This window comes from Nyctereutes procyonoides, unplaced genomic scaffold, assembly GCF_905146905.1.
Source record: "Nyctereutes procyonoides isolate TBG_1078 unplaced genomic scaffold, NYPRO_anot_genome, whole genome shotgun sequence".
Classification (NCBI taxonomy): Eukaryota; Metazoa; Chordata; class Mammalia; order Carnivora; family Canidae; genus Nyctereutes; species Nyctereutes procyonoides.
This window is the reverse complement of record NW_026575120.1, coordinates 13,986,756-14,002,225: the sequence shown is the minus strand read 5'-3', so window position 1 is coordinate 14,002,225 and position 15,470 is coordinate 13,986,756. Positions and strand designations below refer to the sequence as shown.

The 15,470-nt window shown below is 45.9% G+C and overlaps 1 protein-coding gene across 3 annotated transcripts in view; it reads left to right on the top strand.

The window, feature by feature from the left end:
* The first annotated feature begins 848 nt into the window (after positions 1-848).
* RAB11FIP1 (RAB11 family interacting protein 1) overlaps positions 849-15,470 on the top strand; it is a 29,403-nt gene continuing 14,781 nt past the window's right edge. For 2 of the 3 annotated variants that reach the window (XM_055334952.1, XM_055334950.1), the window contains exon 1: positions 849-1,283. In XM_055334952.1, the coding sequence (XP_055190927.1) occupies positions 907-1,283 (377 nt within the window). In that variant the 5' untranslated portion in view covers positions 849-906. The remainder of the gene's footprint in view (positions 1,284-15,470) is intronic. The other variant, XM_055334951.1, reaches the window with a different exon arrangement.

The window sequence follows — 15,470 nt, the reverse complement described above, 5'->3', positions numbered from 1 at the left end:
CTGGGAATGAAGGGAAACTGCCCATCCAAGGGACATCTGGAAGAAGGAAGTGAATGACTGGAAGCCCCCAGGGATAAAGAGCAGGGGAGAGACTCTGGGCTACTGGAGCAAGGGTGGCCCTCTGGTCTCCAGATGTCCGGGTTTGGCAACCCTATCTTCAGTTCCTCCTTTATTCCTCTTCCCTAATTTAGCCTTTTAGCCTCACCTTATTTGGTGAGAGCAGAGCAAAGTAGGACACTCCCACAGCACCTCATCACCGGCCCCCTTCCCTCTCACCTTCCCCTTTTCAGGCCCTCAAAGGATCCTCCTTCCGCCACCCATCTGCACCGTCCCAGCTCCCGCAGTCCCCCGGAGCAAACCACCGGCTGGCCCAGACCAAAGAGCAGCGACTGTGGGATCGCGCTCATTGTCACCTTCATGGCACCTCCTGATCCAGAACTCCCCATGTGCCGGGCTACGTTATCATTTTTAAAGCAGTTGCACGAGGTGATCGTTATCTCACTTTATGGGTGAGGAAACTGAGACCAAAAGATGAGAAGTAATGCATGCCGAGTCACACGCCCGCCCGTTGGCGGGCGCCGAGAGTCGGCTCGTGCGACCTCGTCCCGTACCAACACTCTCGCTCCGGAATCCCCCGAGCCCCCGCTCCCGGCCCCCGCCCCGGACACGCGGGCCTGAGCCGCCGAGGCGGGTGGGATGCGGCAGGTGAGCGGGCGGCGGGGCGGGGCGGGGCGAGGCGGGGCGAGGCGGCCCGGGCCGGGAGGACGGGGGGGCGGGCGGGCGGGGCGGGGCGGGGGGCGGGGCGGGCCGGAAGCCTTAAAGGGGCCGCGGCGGCGGGGCGGGCCGCAGAGCCGGCCGGGCGCCGCCACCTTCCCGGCCTCTCCGGTCCCCAGCGGCGCCGTCACCATGTCTCTGGCGGCCTCGGCGGGCCGGGGCCCGGGGGCCGTGTGGTCCCCGACGCACGTGCAGGTGACGGTGCTGCAGGCGCGGGGCCTGCGGGCCAAGGGCCCCGGGGGCACGAGCGACGCGTACGCGGTGATCCAGGTGGGCAAGGAGAAGTACGCCACCTCGGTGTCGGAGCGCAGCCTGGGCGCGCCGGTGTGGCGGGAGGAGGCCACCTTCGAGCTGCCGCCGCTGCTGTCCGCCGGGGCCGCGCCCGCCGCCGCCGCCACCTTGCAGCTCACCGTGCTGCACCGCGCGCTGCTCGGCCTCGACAAGTTCCTGGGCCGGGCCGAGGTGGATCTGCGGGAGCTGCACCGGGACCAGGGCCGCAGGAAGACCCAGTGAGCGCGCGCCGGGGGGCGGGGGGCCGTGCGGCCGGGCGCCGAGAGCCTTCTAGAGCGGGCGTGGCGGCCTCCGTGCCACCGTGCCCGGGGGGACGGGCCGAGAGAGGCCTTGGGACAGGGCTCTCCCGGCGACAGCGGCCTTCTCACTTAGCTTCAGCTTCCCCGGGCCGTCCCGCACAGCCCTCCCGGTGTGTGCGCTCCTTTGAGGCCCGCGTGAGGGGCGGGGGTGGGGGAGCCCCTGGGGTGTCTTTGCATCTGCGGGACGTCGCTCAGCGCCCGGAACTTAGTAAGCACTTAATGAATTTTTGATGAATGGAAGATACTTGTGGGCTGACGAACTCTTCTTACTATAAGTGTGGGTGGTGTGGTTGTCGGATACAGATCTCCTGGGCATTTCCTGGGTATTTCACTGTCCTGGACCTGGAGCTGGGAACGTGTGGGCCCGGGCTCAGGGAAGAAGATCCGGTGGAGGGTGAACCCCGCAGACACTCTGGCCCTAGAGGCTCACTCACGGACATTGCGGGTGGAGGCTGAGGACTCGGGAGTGCCGGCCGCCCAGAGATGGCTAGTGAAGAGAATTTGCTTCTTTCTCTTCCCCTTTTCTCCTCCCAGCCCCATCCCCGCCCCCCAAAGGATGCTAGAACGGTTTGGTCCTAACTTCCAGTCTGAAAATTTTTAGGCATGTTTGCCTTGAGCCCCAAGTCGGCAAGGACTTCCCAGTGCTGGTTGGAGTCGGGGTCAGTCCTTGGCCGAGCAAAAGTGGGAGGCATTTGAGCAATGCCGGGTAGGCTATTGTTTCTTTTTGGAGTTTGTCAGGTTCTCTCTGGTCGTGCTCTGAATGGATGGCTGCTCACATGTAGCTTCTCAGTCTAGAGTTGTGTGCTAGGGTTTCTCACTCCCACAGGGAAAGCTGGGCCTCACCCAGTTCACTTCAAGGTGTTACTCATTTATTTGTTCTCTTGTGCAGGTGTTTGCCATGGAACGTTTGATTATGTAACATTTGATTATGCTCGAGTACTGTACCAAAAGCTGGCCTCCTTAGCTTAATTGGTTACTTTGCTGGACCTTAAACATGCAAGTCAGTCATATTACCACATCTCCTATAGTTGGCGAAGCACATGGATTCACATTGGGTGCTTTAGATGTAAATGGGGTTTTAACCTTCCCTTGTGAAGCGGATGGGAAAAGCCAGAGGGTTGGAAGTTACCAGACTCCCTTGTCTGCATCGTGGGTTCAATTTCAGCTTGCATGCTTGCAAATGCAATACCTGATTCACTTATCTGGCCAAAGATGAATAGGCATTTCTGAATTCAAATCAGATAAAATAGAGCGCCTTGAGGTGAGGATGGATAGGGTATCTCTTGGCATTAACTTACAAGCCATAAGGTGAGCAGAGTCTTTGCTAAGGAGGCACTGAAACAATGCTAATTTTCCATTTGATTAAATAACATTTGGGGCGTTGGCTTGGCTTCCTTTCCAAGTTCAACTGGGTGTCATTTGGCCATCCTTTGTCTTGTTCCATCCCAAGATGCACGGATATTATCATCTGTTTCTGCTGTTTCTCATGTGAACATTTTATTCCCTTGAAAGATAGATCTCCTGTACCAGCCAGAGATGAGGATTCCAGATTCCTGGTTCTGGTGCCCTCTCTGGTCCTGACTCATTGTTAGGCTTCGGGCTGCTCGGTCTCTAAACACCCAAATTTCCCTATTTATGCATGGAGCTTGTTGCCAGGCTTAATTGATATTTATAAGATGTTTCTGGTTCCTGGATTACTGGGGCCTGTGTATCAGCTCAAAAGGTTCTTTTACTGCTTTGTGAGAAATGACCGCCTCCTTAAGATCTCTATTTCAGGAAGGGTTCCAGCATCTTCATTTGTCTTCCTCTCCAATGTAATCCTAAACCTACTTTGTTACTCCTGTCTCTATTGTATGAGCTGATTACTACTTAGTCACAGTATCAACCTGTAGGAAAGTGATGCTTCGTTGGTATGTGTGTTTCCATAACTGCAAAGGAAGTCTTCTTTGCCCCCCTTAGCAGCCCGTGGAATTGCAAGCTTTCCATCTGCTGCTTCCTGGGACTTTCCAAGGTGCCAGGGAACCTACTTAAACCAAGCCTCTCTGCTTCCTGGTACATCACTTGGGTGCTCAAGATAGCTGAGATTTGGAGAGTGAGATATATACTGAGAGGCAGAAGTTTACCAGAAAGAAACTAGTTAGGCTAGGAAAGTCATTTGAACTAGTTATTAATGGTTTGACTCCATGTTAGATATTAAACACCAGCAACAAACAAAAGCTTGAATTTTGGTCTCTAGGTTTATTTGTGTGTACGCATGCATGTTAATCTTGAGCAAAGAAGAGTCTAGAAACTCAAGACGTTAACAGCTAACCGTGCTAGAATTTCCCTTTGTTCTCTTGATAAGCCCTCATCTATCATACATTTGGAGGCAAGAGAACTATGCTTTTCGTGACTCGAATTTTGCAGACCTCAAATTTAGTGTGATGACACATCTTTAAAACACCAAACAGGGGATCCCTGGGTGGCTCAGTGGTTTAGCACCTGCCTTCAGCCCAGGGCATGATTCTGGAGTCCCGGAATCAAGTTCCGCATTGGGCTCCCTGCATGGAGCCTGCTTCTCCCTCTGCCTGTGTCTCTGCCTCTCTCTCTCTCTCTCTCTCTCTCTCTCTCTCTCTCTGTTTCTCATGAATAAATAAATGAAAAATCTTAAAAAAAATAGAGAAGAGTACATGACCCTTATCATTAAGAGGAAATGGAAATGCGTTAATTTTGCACATATTCTTGCTTCTTAAAGATCTGAGGTCATAGTTGGGTCTTGGTTAAATGACAACCAGTTAAAGTCTTATAATCATAAAACAGACACGAATCTGCAAGGCATAAACAGGTGACCAACCATGTAGGATTCTCTGCTCAGCTCTCTAATCTCATGTAGTTTGGGATCCTAGACATAAGGGGAAAAAAACTTTTTAGGATACGAAGAGCAACAAAATATAGGGAAAGAATCTGTTCAGGATTGATTAAAATAAACATCCATTCAGTCTGATGACCCGAAGGCCACTGTGTAACTAACATCATGAAACTTAATGCTGTAATAGTATACCAGCCATGATGAGAGAGTGAGTGATGGAGAGTCATTTTCTTACATCTCTTAAAGATGCAAGAGGAATTTGGTTGCATATAAAAGGATCTGGTTATTAATAAAGTTAGAGATTTTGAAGAATTGTGTTAGTAAGATGCTGTAGTTAAATTGCCAAAGGAAATCTGGGTTATTAAAAAGAAATAAGGACTCAATAGTTGTTTTTCTGGAAGAGTCGGATGCAGAGAAACTATTTAGATGAGCCGAGAGATAAATAAGCAGTCAGTGTTGGTGCTTCTACTGTCAAGTTTCTTAAGTGCATTTAGGTTTTTTTTTTTTTTTTTTGTAACAAATTGGAAAATTGGCACAATGTTACCACGTAGGTTTTCCCTTTCTTGGGATTCCCCTTAAAATTAAATTGGGCCTCACTGGGGAGAAATCCTCCTGCCTCTCCCGGGGCCCCTCCCACTCCTGTGCAGGAAAATGATAGCTTAGGCTGGGAGCCTGAGTTCTTGGTCAGCTCCAGGAGAAGTAACCCTAACCTGTGTATAGCCACGGGATGCAGTGACTTTGAAGAAGGAGGGTGCTTTAGAGTCGCTGTTCTGGTGATGTGAAAGATGTTCCCTCATGGTCTTATTTGATTATGATTTCATCTGTAGGACATTCAGTTAGCTTGGGGAAAGTTTCAATTGCCTTTTCTTTTGTCTTTAAAAGTATATATATAGTACATTTTAAAAATTGAAGTACAGTTGACACACAATATCGCATTGGTTTCAGGTGTACAACATAGTGATATGACGGTGCTGTAGGTCATGTTGTGCTCACCATCAGTGTAACTGCCATCTGTCACCGTACAATGCTATTACAGTACCACTGACTGTTCCCTATGCTGTGCCTTTCATCCCCACGTCTTACTCATTCCATAACTAGAAGCCTGAGCCTCCCACTCCCTTTTGCCCATTTTGCCCGTCCCTCCACTTCCTTCTCCCTGACAACCGTCCTCTTGGTTTTCTGTCCTGATGAATCCATTTCTGCTATTTGCTTTGGTCTTTAGGTTCCACATATAAGTGAAATTGTATGGTATTTGTCTTTCTCTGTCTTACTACACTTAGCCTCTACTAGGCGCATCCCATGCTGTTGCAAATGGCAAGCTCTCCTTCTTATATTTTTAGTAAATATTTTTTTAATACCGACTATGTGCCCAGCACTAGGGTGTAAACAATAGTGACCAAAACAGACTTGATCCTTGCTTTCAGGAAGCTCAGAGCCCTGTAGGGAAGATAGACCTTAAATGGATGAACCCATAAATAAATAATCATATATTGTGATAAGTAGAGGAAGAGAACAGGTGTCATAAGAGGATAGATCTGGAAGGATATGACTTGAAGAAGGAGATGGCACATAACTTCTTGGAGGCAGGAACCTGAAGCACGAACAGATTTTTCTGGTGAAAAGTAGAGGAAGGGAACTTGAGGTAGAGGGAGAAGCCTGTGCAAAGGCCCTGAGGTGGGAATACCTGGGAAGCTGCAGAGACTGTGTAGATTATGGCTGAAGAGGAAGGCAGGGCTTCATTTAAGAGCAATGGGAAGTCACTGAGTATTAAAAGCAGAGGGGTGTTGTGATCTGGAATAGTAAAAAAAAATCACTGTGGCTGTTGGGTAGAGAATGGATTTGAAGCAGGCCTAGCCTGGAATCCAACAAAATGGGAGACCGTTGCACTAATCTAGGCTACTGATGGTGGTGGCTTGCACTAGGGTGATGGCCATGGTGGTAGACAGAGGTGGTAGGTTTCGGAATTATTTTGGAGGTTCAGTTGGCCTGGTTTGTTGATGGATTGGTTGTGGGTGGGGGTGAGAGAGAGGAAGTGATGAAAATGAACTAATAAAATAAGGAGAGCTTGCTGTTGAAAATGAACCAGGAAGTGGTGGCACTCTTCTTTCCCCTAGCAGCCACTGTGATACGAGAGTGAGGTCACCATTACAAAGACAGCTTTGGGCAGTGACACCTGTGAGTCAAATCTTCTATTGGAATGAATTAGTAGGAAACATTACTGAAATCAGGGTGTATGTGTGTGTGTGCATATGTGTGTGTGTGTCTCCAAGTATTTACAGTTTTAATACAGGCCAAGTCTTTGTTTTGTAATCGTTTCTGTAGCTGATGAAATCTAAATGGTGGCTCTAACACAGCTGATGGAGTCACTGCTTCAAGGAGTACAGGATTTAGAAAAGGAAGAAAAATCATATATAACATTAGGAAAAATAAACCCATAAGTGAAATATAAAACTCTGGAGGCAAGTAAGTCAACCCTTTACGTGTTTTTCACATTAGGGAAGGTAAGTATACAAAGGAGTCTTGTGCCTTTTTCATTTTGCTTAAACTTCCTTTTGGTTACAAAGACCTCTATTGTGTTTCTGTAACTACCTAACTACCGTCAGAGGGAGGTTTTTGTAAATAGTATCTGATGTGTCATTTTAATTGTAGTGATTAACTAAAAAATGTTATAATTATGTTAAAAGCAATACACGTGCTATTAAAATGTCCACTCCAGAATCGATTTGCTAAACTTATTCTTTTCCCCCTTAACAGTAATCTTAGATATCCATTAAAATACTATTATTTTAGTTGCCATACATCCTAGAAAACCATGCTCTGTGCTCTACCCTCTTGGAGTTACTCACTGTGGCTTAGTTCCAGAAGGATTAAGAAGCCCTAGCCTAACGGAGAAAGTGATAAGAGGCCTTATCTTCATCCCAGGGCCATCCCTTGGGTGGCCTTTGATTCTGAGTCTTGTGCAGATCTCTAAGCCTCGGGGGGCCTTTGAATTCCAACAAAATCAACACCCCAGCCAACCCTGTATTGGTCTTTTAAAGAAAATCAGTCCACCGCCAAGATCATTTGTTTGAGAACCACTCCTCTTAAGGTGTCCTGAGTCAGATCTGGTGCCCCAGCTGACTCAGGGGACCAGGCCTAGCTTCGCCTGCCTCTCCCTTGGCCAGGGACCACTTTGGTCTTGTTTTTTTGCTATGTGACCTGATGCAGCACCTCATAACGTGTGTGAGTGAACGAATGGCTGAGGTCCCCGTGGGCACAGGACAGGCAGTTGTTTGCCAGCGTGGATGCAGAAAAGCATTTAATCTTACATTCAGCCTGGTAGATTAAAGACGAGGGGGTCTGGAGTATGAAGTCAGAGCTCTGCTTTTTTCAGATTTCTCAGTTTGGGCCGTGGCATGTTTGCCAGTGCCTTAACACCGAAGAAGCAGGTTACCTTCTGCTAGGGATGCCTTTGGCAAAGGAGCTGCTCTCAGCTCCTAATGAGATGAGAAATTCCTTTCCTGCAGGGAGAAGACTGTAGATAATCTGTCAGAAAAAAATCAAGGATTTTAGTCTCCAGGGTGTCCCCGAGGGACACATTGAGGAATGTGCCTGTGGAGAGAAAAAAGGCAGTGGTAATTAAGTGTCCTTTCCTGAATGCTGGCCTTTGAATGCAGGAGAGGGGAGGCATTTATAAGAAATCCCAGAAAAATGTTTCTAGGGGCGCGGCTGCTGCACACTTCACTTTTAAAATACTCTTTTATGAGAAAGGACGTGGCTAAACTAGGTGGAACAATTAAGGCTTCCAGAAAGCCTGGTCTGAAAAGGCCCCTTGTAATCTTGAAGAATGGGTGTCCTGTGCGGAGGGCCCCAGGGCGGCTGGGTCCTGGGATGTGACTTTGGGGGTGTTGCTTCCTCCAGCACAGGTCTGGTGGGGTTTTCCTTGTACCTAATGGCACTTCTCATTTTTGCTAATCATCAGTTGTTAAATCAGGATTTTAAAATGTGGGGTTTTTTCCCTCTCCTTCTTGGGACTTATCTTGATTGCGAGATAAAAATCATAGATACTTTACTTCCTTGCCGGGAACTCTCCTTGAAAGAGTGAAAATCTGTCTGGGGGTGGTGGGGAGAGGGCTGTTAGGTCCCTTTCTGCGGGGGCTGTGTGTTTTCTTTTGTCCTGGTCAAGAGATGGGGAACCAGGCCGCTGCATTTTTGTCCCATTCTTAAAGTCTCTTGGCGTGAGTGATAGAAAACCCTGTGACGGCGATGAGGTTGTTCTTTGACAGGCCAACTGGGCAAGAGGTGAGAGACCCAATCTGATGGTAGAATATTAATGTTTGTGGCTTTTTGAGATACAATCAAGTAAAAAAGAAGTCAGTAAGTAAACGATTATAGGAGAGGTAGTCTTCCATGTTTAAGAATGCATTGATTTTTCTAATTTTTATTTTTAATTTTATTCATTCATTCATTCATTCATTCATTCATGAGAGACCGAGAGAGAGAGAGAGAGAGAGAGAGAGAGAGAGAGAGAGAGAGGTAGAGACACAGGCAGAGGGAGAAGCAGGCTTCATGCAGGGAGCCCGATGTGGGACTCCATCCCAGGTCTCCAGGATCAGGCCCTGGGCTGAAGGTGGTGCTAAACCTCTGAGCCACCGGGGCTGCCCTATTGTTAATTTTTTTAAAAAAATTTTTATTTATTTGAGAGATTGAGAGTACAAGGCGGGGAGGGGCAGAGGGAAAGGGCAGAGGGAAAGGGAGAAGCAGCCTCTTCACCGAGCAGGGACCCGGGGATCATGACCCGAGCCCAAGGCAGGCGCTCAACCAACTAATCCACCCTCATGCCCCCATTTTTCTGATTTTTAGAGAATCTTAAAACCGATGCTTGCTATCTCTCAGTCCTCACCTACAAGGAGTTTAGCACGGAGTAATTACTTTCCACTTAGAACATAGGTCTTGATCCTGCTACTGCAGTCAGTTGTGTGTCTCCGCAAGGGTTTGGAAGCCCTCTGCTTCTTGCTCCTGCTCTGGAGAAACACTTAAGAGTTTTATCTGAGGGTCATTAAATCTCTCAGTAAGTTACAGGAAATATACACCGATCAATGTATTTTAAAAACTCTTTTGTCCTTTTTAATTTTGGAAATTGTTAATACAAACTGATTTTGTAACTGAGTCTTTTCCTCCTCCCTTCACGTGCAAACCATTGTTATTTGGATTTGATGGACAAGGTTGGGTGACTAAGAGTATAGCCCGTCAGATATGTTAATATCTTATGTTCCCTTCTGAGAACTGTCTGAATGGAAGGTCGTGCAGCCAGGAAATGGCAGGTATGAAGTCTGTGGGGCAATAATGTACAACACACTATAAATAAAATTGCATGTATGCTCTGGTTACACCTGAGTAAGGATTATAGCTAACACTTACCGAATGCTTACTAAGTGCCAGGCACTGTTCTAAGCACTTGATATTTATTAGGTCATTTTATTTTCATAACATCCTGATGAAGTAGGTGCTTTTTAGCCCTGTTTCCGAGGAGGAGTCTGAGCCACAGAGAAGTTAAGTAACTTACCTAAAGTCTCTCAGCTCTTGACTGTTAAAATGTACAAGAAAAAAACCTCAAGAAGATACATTAAAAGATAATAATGGTCAGATTAGCATGAAAGTGAGCTCAATGTAAAAAAATTACTAAAATCTCTTTTTCTCTCTTTTTTCTTTTTTTTTTTCTTTTTCTCTCTTTCTCCTTCCCTCCTCCCTTCCTTCTTCCTTCCTTCCTCTTTTCTTTCCTCCCTCCATGCCCAGTTCGACACAGGGCTTGAACTTATAACCCTGAGATCAAAACCTGAGCTGAGATCAAGAGTCAGGTGCTTAACCAACTGAGCCACCCGGGCAATACTAACAAAAATTTTTCTGTAGCCTGTTGTGCTCACTTTCTTTTTTTTTTTTTTTTAATATATATATTTTTAAATTTTTATTTATTTATGATAGTCACACACAGAGAGAGAGAGAGAGAGAGAGAGAGAGAGAGAGAGAGGCAGAGACACAGGCAGAGGGAGAAGCAGGCTCCATGCACCGGGAGCCCGACGTGGGATTCGATCCCGGGTCTCCAGGATCGCGCCCTGGGCCAAAGGCAGACGCTAAACTGCTGCACCACCCAGGGATCCCTGTGCTCACTTTCTAAGAGAATTTCCATAGAGCACATAATATGGAAAAGACCCAAAGCATTTTTCAGCCTGCTTTTCTGTTCTCTCTCCTTTAGTGTGTCACTTGCCAGCTTTTAGGAATGAGTGTGGTGGCTACAGGTAGCCTTTCAGTGCTGCTAGAGTGGCTGTCTTAGGGGCTGGGGTAAAAAAAAAAAAATGAGCCATTTGTTTTTCTCATGGCTTACCACAAATTCTTCTAAATTGTTGACTATGGGCAGAAAGGAAGGGCCACCTAAGAAGGGGGGGTTGGCCGATTGGTCCTTCTGCATTCAGAGTTAGGTAATGATGACCAACTACCGAGGGCAATAATCAAACTTGTTAAACTAGTTAGCCTCTGTAGGGTACACACCACAAACATTTTATGGGTCATAAATGTCTCTGTCCCTGCTTGCTATGGCATTGCTTCTAGGCTACCAAGTGAGGGGTGTAGACATTTCACCTAGATAGACTCACCCCTCTTCAGAACACCTTTTAGATGCTCTCGACTGCCAACCCCACGTGATTTTTTGCCTTATTTCTATTAGTAAGCCAGCTAATGAATTGCTATTAAAAACTTCTTCATCTAAGGAAGATGGAGAGTGCCCTCTGTGTCACACACTCCATTAGGTGCTGTTCTGTTCTTCCTGCTTCTTCCCTCACCTGAGGCCATAATCCCCTGGGTCATGATGCTTGGTTACCGTGGAGGTGACTCATGCTACAAGTCACAGTGGAGATTTTTCAGGAGGAGAGAAATAGGCTGTCTACCACTGCCCCTGGAGTCCCACCTGGACCCACAGACAAGGATCCCTTGAAGTTAACACACATGAGTGTGCTGAAGTAACTGTAGAGCTGGGAATCTTTCTTCCCCTCCCTTTCCTAGAGCCTCCTGTGTCTAATACAAGTATGCAGTATTAATTTATTTTGCTGGAGCCCATAAGTAGGTGGTTTGCATAACTCTTTGGGATTCAATTTTGCTGAGGACTGACCTTGTTTGTGTGTGAGAGTCCTTATTTGGAATGAAATTGTATACTTTAGCAGACATTTCTTCCCATGTCTAATTATTTTCTCATGCTTCAAAATCAGAAAGAAAAAGGCAGCAATGGTCCTAAGGTAACACTCTGATGTTTGGTGAGCCTGGCCTCTTTCTCCCACTGGAGGGTATGCCTTTTTTTTTTTTAATGATTTATTTATTTATTTATTCATGAGAGGGAGAAGCAGACTCCTTGCAGGGAGCCCAATGTGGGACTGGATTCCTGGACCCATGATCACACCCAGAGCCCAAGGCAGGTGCTCAACCTTTGAGCCACCCAGGCATCCCCAGAGAGTATGCTTTTTAGGGCAGAATCTGGCCTTTTCATTTGGTATTTTCAGTACCTACTATGTAAAAATGTTTGAATCGAATCTTTGAAGCCATCATTTCTATGTATGTGTCTGCCCTTAGAATGTTTTAAAGGAAAAACATGTTTGTTTCAGCTGCAGAAAGATTATTTTTGAGGCGTACCAGCCAGTCCTTTACAAGTATAATCCCGAAAGTCTGCATTGCTGTGAGACTTTTCATTTCCCCAGAGCAGGAACCACACTGCCCTCACCCTGCCACATTCCGATGGAAGGGCCCCTGTGATCAGCTTTCCACTATTTGAGCCACGTAGTGAGAAACAGAGGTGCTCTGAAGCATACTGGTGCTGAGAATTGGGCAAGGTCGGATAATTTTAGCTCTTCTCAAAATGACTATTTAAAAGCCCAGGAGATTTGACAGTGTGAACTCGGGCAATAGAAGACATAAATGAATTTTTCTATATTTTTAGGTGTTGCCTTTTTCGGTTTGACCAAAAAACCCAAAACCCCAAACTCAAAAACCTCTGAAAAGCAGGACAGCCTATTTGGATAATAGGCATTTTTGTTTATATATGCCCAGGACCATCACTTGGCTGAGGGGTGTGGAGGGGTACGAAGATTGAAGTTTTCATTTTGTACCATTTAGTATGATTTGAATTTTTACCTCATGCCTGTTATTCCTTTAAAATATAGTTTATATAAGTTTTCGTCATTTTCTATGTATTCAGAGATCCTTTTTAATTTTTGAAGAATTGAGTTTTTAATAATAATTTAAAATATTTATTTTATTATAGAAGAGATCACTTAATTTTCTTGATAGTTTGCAGGATTTTTCCAGAATATGGGCTTAAAAACAAACTCACTACCTTGGGATTATGGCTTTCTTTCTGTACTCTGCCCTTTGGACTAGGAAAATGAACCCAGCCCTGATTTCTGAGATAATTCAAGCTTTCTGGGCCTACATGAAAGGTAATGCTGGAACACAGCCATACTGCCATCACAGGCTGTGTGGCCATGCTGGGACTTTATTATTTATAAACTATTTCCGTGAGGTGATGGAATTAAGTGAGCTAAAAAAACCAAATGGGTAGAAAACTTAAAATTGGGGCACCTGGGTGGCTCAGTCAGTTAAGCGTCTGCATTTGGCTGAGGTCATGATCTCAGGGTCCTGGGATGGAGCCCCAGCACCCTTGGTGGGGAGTCTGCTTCTCCCTCTCCCTCTGCCTTCCACTCCCCCTGCATGTGGATGAGCTCTCTCTGTGTGTCAAATAAATAAATAAAATCTTAAAAAAAAAAAACCACTTAAAATCGAATTGATGCTTGAATGTTGAAACCCACGAACGTGTCTGGTTTGGGTTCTTTAGGGTGAGACATTTATGAATCACGGCTTTCATTTATTATTGAATTATGCTTGTGTCAAAAGAACCCTTGCTCAAATGAATTTAATAATGAGGGTAATATTGTTAAAAGAAACAATTCCTGTCCTCTTTCCAGCTTTAATAAAGCCAAGCACAGATTTTTAAAAATTCTGAACATTTGCATGGGGGTTGCTTACCTGTGATTCAGTCTGCTTTTTACATCCTTAAATAGCCCTGTGACTTTCTTGGCTGCCTGGTGTTTGGTTTTAGGTTTGCCCATGAAAATAAATGATAGGAACAGTTGCTGAAGCATCTATTCACACCTCCTAGTGGTTTTAGAAGTTCCCTAAACAAATCCCACTTTAGTACTCGGAGACCGAACCTGTGCATCAGATAATAGGTCCCCCAGGGAGGACTCTAGAGTTGGTTGTAGCTTCACTCCAAACAAACAGACTGGTGCTGATTCTTTTGGAAGGGTGGGCTAGTCCCAGAAACTGTCCACAGCAAGCTCTGCAGGTCACCTCTGCATCCCCTGCAAGACTAAGGGGAGAGGCGAGCTTGGGGAGGCAACCTGACCTGACTGACTCATCTCCCCAGGGTGGAAAGATGAAACTGCTTGTGGCCTCTGTGGTCATCTGAGCTCCACAGTCAGCTTTCAGCAACTTCTCCTTTCCAGGTGCCTGCAATGGATATTTACAAAAGCTAACCACCCTTCGTCACCAGGGCTACCATTTAGCCACGTGACTCTCTGAAGAGAAAAATACAAATAATCCTCTGGACGTCTAAATGACAAACATGCAAACTATTCCAGGCTCGGTCTTGGAAAGTATATTGGAAAGACACCAGACTGGCCGGGGTGAGGTTGTGTTTAAACACCTTCCATCTCCCCCCAGCCTCCAGCTGTGGCCTGTGGTTTTAAAAACCATAAAAGATTTCCCCCTAAAGGTCCAGAATCATAGCTCACATCACTTTCTCCAATGTTGGCTATATTTTTTTAAATCTAGTTTAAATTCTTCTTGATGACTTTGCATACTGAACTTTTACACAATCTTATGATTTATGATGGGTGGCTGGCTATGGTGGGTTTTCCCCCTTTCTTCCGAGAACACTTTTTTTTTCCTTAGTATTTTCTTATGTGAGGACTTTTAAGTGAGCATCTTAAACTTGCATCGGAAAGAATTTGAATCTGAGCCCTCCTCTCGTGTGGTGTGAAGATGGCCAATGGAAGGTGGTGAGTTCGGAGACAGTGCGAAGCAGGAATCTTGGTGTAAGAGAAAGAATTAGGAGCTTTGGAGAAATGCAGAACTGATTCAGAATTCTGCTTATACCCTTTACCAGTCACAATACCTTGTATGAGTGACCTCACTTGTGAGCCTCTCTGTCTTCATAAAATGGGTATAATGTACACTCTGTGTCATTCTTGCGAGACTTAGATGAGGATGTCCCTAAGTGTGCACAGTGCCAGGTATACCAGGTATACCATAGGCACTGTATAAGTGTTAGGTGTCTGCTTCTCTGTGCCCCTTTCTTTTCAGTGTATAGTAAGCTAAGGTAGTGGGGCAGTGATGTGCCCTGTGAGCAAGACCTGCTGAGGGTGAGAAAGGAAACTGTGCTCATTTGAGCAAACCTATCATTTCCTTAACGTCCATGGCCCTCAGCTCTTAAGTAGGTCACTGCAAAGAACATCCACATGTGGTTTCTCAGTCTGTGCTGGAAACCCCAGGGATGGCTGTTAGTGGACCATGTATTCAGACTTCTGTGCTCTGTGGCAGTCATGCTGCTAATCAGGCTCACATTCTTGCAGTTCACCGATGGAAAATGCAGAGGGATTTCCCATTCAGTAGAGTTGGGCAGATAGAATATTCGCCATATCAGGACGCTTCGGTGGGTCAGTGGTTGAGCATCTGCCTTTGGCTCAGGGCATGATCCCCGGGTCCTGGAATCGAATCCCACATCAGGCTCCCCTCAGGAACCTGCTTCTCCCTCTGCCTCTGTCTCTGCCTCCCTCTGTGTCTCTCATGAATAAATAAATAAAATATTTTTTTATTTATTTATGATAGAGAGAGAGAGGCAGAGACACAAGCAGAGGGAGAAGCAGGCTCCATGCACCAGGAGCCCGACGTGGGATTCGATCCCGGGTCTCCAGGATCGCGCCCTGGGCCAAAGGCAGGCGCTAAACCACTGCGCCACCCAGGGATCCCTAAATAAAATATTTTTAAAAAAAGAATATTTGCCACATCGTGAAATCATTTGCAAATGACCAGTTGAAATACTTGAATAATGTTTGAAATACTCCTCTTCTGATTATTAAACTAGGAAACGATGCCTCCTTTCAATTTCCTTTTTTTTTTTAGTTTATTAAAATATATATAGCAAAATATGCCATTGTAGCCATTTTTTAGTGTATAGT